General features: G+C 48.6%; 1 protein-coding gene across 1 annotated transcript; it reads right to left on the reverse strand.

Annotated features, from left to right (window-relative positions):
- Positions 1–1,525: 1,525 nt before the first annotated feature.
- LOC123160726 (probable L-gulonolactone oxidase 4) lies at positions 1,526–4,007 on the reverse strand. The gene is made up of 2 exons (XM_044578572.1): positions 3,230–4,007; positions 1,526–2,819 (listed from the first exon to the last, which is right to left on the reverse strand). The coding sequence occupies exons 1-2, from the start codon at positions 3,896–3,898 to the stop codon at positions 1,713–1,715; spliced, it is 1,776 nt and encodes a 591-aa protein (XP_044434507.1). The 5' UTR covers positions 3,899–4,007; the 3' UTR covers positions 1,526–1,712.
- Positions 4,008–6,510: the final 2,503 nt, after the last annotated feature.

Below are 6,510 nucleotides of genomic sequence, written 5' to 3' on the forward strand. Positions count from 1 at the left end.
CTAGATCTAGAGTTCATGGGACATCACCGAGCTGAACGTGTGCAGATCGCGGAGATGCCATATCTTTGGTGCTAGGATCGGTCGGGCCTTGAAGACGTACGACTACATCAACCGCGTTGTCATATCGCTTCCGCTTTCGGTCTACGAGGGTACGTGGTCACAATCTCCCCTCTTGTTGCTATGCATCTCCTAGATAAATCTTGCGTGATTGTAGGATTTTTTTGAAATTACCGCGTTCCCCAATACTGGATGCCCAAATATTCTACGAAGATCTTTATCAGTCGAACCTGTATGACAACATACGTAGTTCCCTTTGTCTGTCGGTATGTTACTTGCCCGAGATTCGATCGTCAGTATCTCCATACCTAGTTCAATCTCGTTACCGGCAAGTCTCTTTACTCGTTCCGTAATACATCATCTTGTAACTAACTCCTTAGTCACTTTGCTTGTAAGCTTCTTGTGATGCTGTATTAACAAGAGGGCCCAGAGCGTCATACGGAGTGAAAAATTCTGATCTCGATCTATGCCAACTATACAGACACCTTCGGAGATACCTGTAGAGCACCTTTATGATCACCCAGTTATGTTGTGACGTTTAATAGCACACAAGGTATTCCTCGGTATCCGGGAGTTGCATGATCTCATGGTCGAAGGAATATTTATTTAAAATTAAGAAAGTAGTAGCAATAAATTGAATGATCATATGCTAAGCTAACGGATGGGTCTTGTCCATCACATCATTCTCCTAATGATGTGATCCCGTTACCAAGCGACAACACATGTCTATGGTTAGGAAACCTTAACCCTCTTTTGATCAACGAGCTAGTCTAGTAGAGGCTTACTAGGGACACGGTATTTGTTTATGTATTCACACATGTATTTAAGTTTTCGGTCAATACAATTTTAGCATGAATAATAAACCTTTATCATTATTAAGGAAATATAATAATAACCACTTTATTATTGCCTCTAGGGCATATTTTCAACGGCGAGGAGGTGTGTTCAGCCGGGTGTGCAATGGGCGGCGCTCTCTCAGCTGTCGCGCAACTTCAATGATGGTAGTGAGAGGTCGCATTCGATATGCGTTGGCGTCAACGCGGAGCGGCCGCTCTCCAGCGACATGAATGCGCAACTGACGCCGGGTGGGAAGCGCGCGCGCGAGGGTGGGGGCTTTTTGATGGGCCAGGGCAATCAGACGTGGGCGTGACAACGGTCCGGACGTGCGTGAAGCCCCCAGTTTGTCTTCGGTTTGCGGGAGAAAATACGTCCGAACCGCCAAACGGACTGATACACACCCGGCTGCGGGTGGTTTGAGGGTCCGTGTTGAAAATGCCCTAAGGCGATTTTTCGTGGGGTATTGGGATTTATGGTTACCGTCCGGTAACCATTTTTTCCGCGCCTTATCCAAAATCTTGCCGACAAAAACATCTTTTGCATAACGCAAGTGAAGTAAGTACACATGGAACTAAAATTCAATGAAAACATAACGTGAAGTAAAGTACACATACAACAATTCAAGGGAAACAAACATGGAGATAAATCTATAGAAGCGTACATAGAGATAATTCTATGGACGAAAGTGAAAAATATTAACAAACCACTAACAAAAAACGTACTAATTCAACATTAGATTGCAGAGCTTCTTGACCCATACATCGAGCTTCGATTATCTATTTTTTGTTGTAAAATGGAGTTTCAATTATCTATTTCAATCACAGTTCATCCTGGTGATTGGTGTGCGTGTGTCCAGAGGCAGGTTGGAGCGAGCAAATCCTCGCCTCTGCATACACCTTTCCCGGCCGACAGAAATAGCCCTGTTCTGGCGCGCAGTGCGACTCGTCAGAGCAGATGCAGTACCCTTCCATGGCGCAACCCTTCTGGACAATGTTTGGGCTCCCCTTGATGCCAAGCACCTGGTCGCTCCACTCGCTAGAGAAGATCCCGTCAGGGTCATACCTCTCCTTCACCTTGAGGAACTCGCCGGTCTTTGCGTACTTGGTGATGGCACCGTCGAAGGCAAAGTTGCGGTTCTTGCCCCAGTGTGGGACGGCGTTGTACTTTCGCAAAGCTAGTTGTTCGAGCTCGTCGATTACATCAGAATGCGCTCGCAGCGTGCCTTCGGTGTAGCTCCGGTAGTAGGTGATGTCGAAGTCGACCGAGTCCTCCACCTTGCCGAGGTAGGCAGATGAGGCCCTGACATAGCGGACGAGCAGACCCATCTTGGCGTCCAAACCACATAAGGCACGCGGGCTGAGGTCACGGAGTCGCCGCATGTCGGCAACCAATGCCGGAGCTTTGGAGAGCGCAACACTGAAGCCAGAGTTGTAGAAGAAGAAGCTCCGGATGCGTGGGTCCCACGGGCACGAGGAAAGGAGCCCGTCCTCCTTGCCGTCAATGCATGTGCCAGACGCCTGGATGCGGTGCTGGTACCCGACCACCGGGTATCCGGTGAAGAAGGAGCCGTCGTTCGTGAAGCCGTACCCCTGCAGCTTGAACGTCGCTGCGGGCACCAGCGCCGCCAGGCACCGTGTGATGTCGTCGCCGTCCTCCTCTAGGCGCTCCTCCGCGGCTCTGGCAATGATGAGCCCGAGCGTCGGGTTAGAGCGGAAGCCGAGGTAGTTGTTGAAGCCATTGCCAGGCGATGAGACATCAACGCGTCCGTCCTCGCGGTAGATGACCTTGGCCTGCCACGGCAGCCACGTCATGTCGCCAAACTCGTGCCGATCGCCCCACACAGCCACCTGCGCCGCGAAGTCTGAGTCGTCGCGCTCCACGAACGTGACCGAGCGCTTGAACATCGGCTGCAACTGCAGAGTAACCTGCACATGACACCAAAGAAGGAAGGATTAGTTAACAAGTTCGTCTACATTTAAGCCGCCTGAGTTTTCCTTGCGTCTACATCGACGCACTGATCTGATCTCTCACGAAACATATGGACGTGAAAACCTACAGGCGGAGACATCGAATGGCTCAAAACCTGGACGAAACCTCACCGAATGAGATTTTGCAAAAACCGTACGTGAACTAACAGCAACGACTAACTAGATCCAATTAAAAGCCATAGTTAAGTAAACTTATCTTTCACTCCAAGGCAATAAGATGGTACTACTCCGTAGTGGTTAATCTCCATAGATGCAACAGCTAATACATTTCACAGTACATACATACATGTATCATGCGCATGGATGGATCCGAAGGAACCAGCACCTGTAGCCACGTAGGTTCATACCTGGGAGACGACGCCAAGAACGCCGAGGGAGACCTTGGTCGCGTCGAGGTCAGGGTGCTTGGAGCCGAGCTCCCTGACCACAGCGAATCCCTGGCTCGCTGGCGCCGGCGTCACGATCCTCATCCCGACCACGTACTCGTGCACGGCGCTGCCCTTTCCCCACAGCGAGCTCCCGTGCGCGCCCGTCGCCAGCAGCCCCCCGATGGTGAGGCCGTACCAGTACGGCGAGTGCGGCAGCGCGAGACCGGCGGCTGCGGCGGCGTGGATCAGGTCCCGGAGCACCATGCCGCTCTCGACGGTCATCAGCCCCTTGGCAGTGTCGACGCTCACCGTCCGGTTGAGCCGCTCCGTGCTGATGATCGTGCCTTCGCGGCCGCCAGGGCAGGCTAGCTTGGGGAAGCTGTGGGAGTGCCTGGTGGCCACCTTCACCTTGCGCTTCATCGCCGCGGCAGCCGCCACGGCGGCCACGAGCTCCTCCTCGGTGCGCGGGAACGTGGCGTTGGCCGCGGGGCAGATGGTGCGGTCCGGGAAAGAGCCATACACGTTGGTGACGGTGCAGTCGGACATGCCACGGGCGCAAACCACCGGCTCCGGCGGAGGGCTGGAGCCGGCGCGGCTTAAGAGGAGGCCCAGGAGGAGAACGGCCGGAAGCAACGACCTAGCTGCCATTGCTGTAACTTCCAGAGCTGGTCCTTGCAGCACCTTAGCATGTACGTATGTGTGCGTGGATTACTAGTGTTTTGACGCAAGGCCTTAAACGGACATTTGATGTATAGAGTTGAATGGCGTCTCGCTAACCACTGTCCGTGACCATTTGGTATGGTCTGTTTGGTGAAGCACAATGGAGTTGCCTTAGATCTATATCTTCAGCAGAGCAGCAAATGTCAAAGTATTCAATCACGTTTATCTAAGCGTAAGCCAAATGTACCAACAGAAAAATGCATGCATGGTGGGTCCCACATGTAAGGGTCATCTGATATCTAGAAGAGGTCGCCAGCTCAAGTATCCTATGTACACGTACCACCTAACAAGCTCTGGCCGATCGACCCGTCTCAAACTGGATCGAAGGAAACAATGACCGGTCGCTGATATCTAGAAGAGGTCGCCAACTCAAGTATCCTATGTACACATACCACCTAACAAGCTCTGGCCGATCGACCCGTCTCAAACCGGATCGAAGGAAACAATGACCGGTCGCTGAAGGAAGACGAAATACGTTTTCCCGAAAAAGAGGATTACGTCGGCCTCTGTCTCAAGCGATGCACACAATCATTTATTAAACAAAAAGACTATCAGAGTGCGAAACAACATCTTAAGTAGCTAAACGAAGTGTGTAACTCATGTTAGTTTCTCCCCTCATGTTAGGGTTTGCTACTCTCGCCGCTTCTGCCGGCATTGAGACCTATCCCCATCCAGATCCTATCCTCCTCTCCGGAAATGATTGTTCGGACTGCTTCAGGGGTGACCCTCGTGTCGCTGCCTGGTCTTTGCGTCGTTCTTCGTTGGTAGGTTTTTGGCTGTCGAAGGTAAGAGAGTTTCCTGCCCATGTGTTAAGGTTTTGGCCATGGCATTGGGTTCGCAATACATAGTGTTGATCAGGAAAAGAAAGATCTCGACAAGATGATGGAAAAGCTAGGATTGTCGGAGACCGACTTCGACAATGTGGTGTTTGAGTAGCTAGATCAGCCGACCGAGAACTCAACTCGTTGGCCATGATATAACTGCACATCCATAAAGAAGATGGTGAGTTTTGCTTTTACAAGCAGATGCATATAGCCTCGGATCTAGCAAGGGAAGCCAAGTTCTGATCTCTAGGGGATGATCTTTTTACTATTCAATTCTCCTACCTTCGGGGTTGGTGCAAGGTTATGGAGGGCGGACCCTGGACTTTCAGAGGATGCACGGTGATCCTAGCCTCCTATGATGGATTTGCAAAGCCATTCACGCTTGAGTTGTACAAATTTGACATCTGGGCTTAGATCCATGATGTACCCCGGTGGGACGAGCTCTATGAGTTAGCCTGCGAGTAAACGAGACATGTCATCTTGGCACATGGGTTAGCCTGTGAGTAAACGGGACCCCCCTGCTCCCCTGGGTTAGCTTGCGAGTAAGTGAGACAGGCATGTCCTATTCAGAACGGGCGCCTGAAGCGAACACCTCCTCCTGTGAGCTGGGCCGACGCATCAAGTTTTTTTATTTGCCAGAACGTAAAAACAACGCTAATGCTGCAATTCAAACTGGGGACTTCCTGGTTAGTTGCACACTGCAGTAACCACCCTGCCACCGCAACTAGATATGCTTACTTCCATCTTTTTCTCGTCTTATCTTCCTTTTTGTCCTGTTTTTACTTTTTTATGTTTTTTTTCTTTTTATAATTTCTCTTCTTTCTTGTTTGATGAACATTTTTTCAAAATTGATGATTTTTTTCATATTCGATGAAACTTTTTTCAAATCAATGAACTTTAATTTCATATTCGTGACCTTTTTTCAATATTTATTAACTTTTTTCAACGTGAATTTTTTTCAATATTGATGAACTTTTTTTCAAATTCGGATGAACTTTTTTCAAATTCAGATGCTTTCTTCAAAATCGATAAACTTTTTCTCAAAATTGATAACTTATTTTTAAAATTATTGAACTTTTTTGAAAAATTGATGAAGTTTTTTTAGAATCGATGAACCTTTTCCAAATTTGTGAATTCGTTTTCAAAATCGATTATTTTCATAATTTATACTGGGTATATATAAAACTACTATATGTTAACTAAAGGAAGATTCGAATAACGCTTTTTCCTATGTGTGGTCAACGGAATGAGCTCGACCTGGTGGTTACGGGCGAGTATCCTGTTATTCTGCAGGAATAAAACCTTTAAAAAATTCGCTGTGTTTTAGGGAAGATTGTTGGGCCGACTCAAGAGTGCTGCACGTGAGCAAGTTGCGACAACTAGCGCTGAAGGTACCCGTTTGTATGCATTTCACAAACAGGCGTCTGAAGCCTCCCTCGCTGGTCCTACCCAACTATTTATTTTTTCTTCCGTTTTGACACTCAAAAAAGGAGCGTGCGAAAGTGTGTGCGATTGGAACCAAACCGGCGATCTCATTGTTGAGAAATAACTCTACTAACATCTACGCCAACCTGTCGCTTGTGCATACGCACCTCCTTTCTTCTTTTTATGCGTATAGGAAATGTTCCACTAACCACAACGCCACCACAACCGGAGTTGTTAGCTGAATCTTTTTCTTTCTTTTATTCTTCTTCCTTTTTTCTTTGATTTGATGAA

Source organism: Triticum aestivum, chromosome 7B (assembly GCF_018294505.1).
Source record: "Triticum aestivum cultivar Chinese Spring chromosome 7B, IWGSC CS RefSeq v2.1, whole genome shotgun sequence".
Classification (NCBI taxonomy): domain Eukaryota; kingdom Viridiplantae; phylum Streptophyta; class Magnoliopsida; order Poales; family Poaceae; genus Triticum; species Triticum aestivum.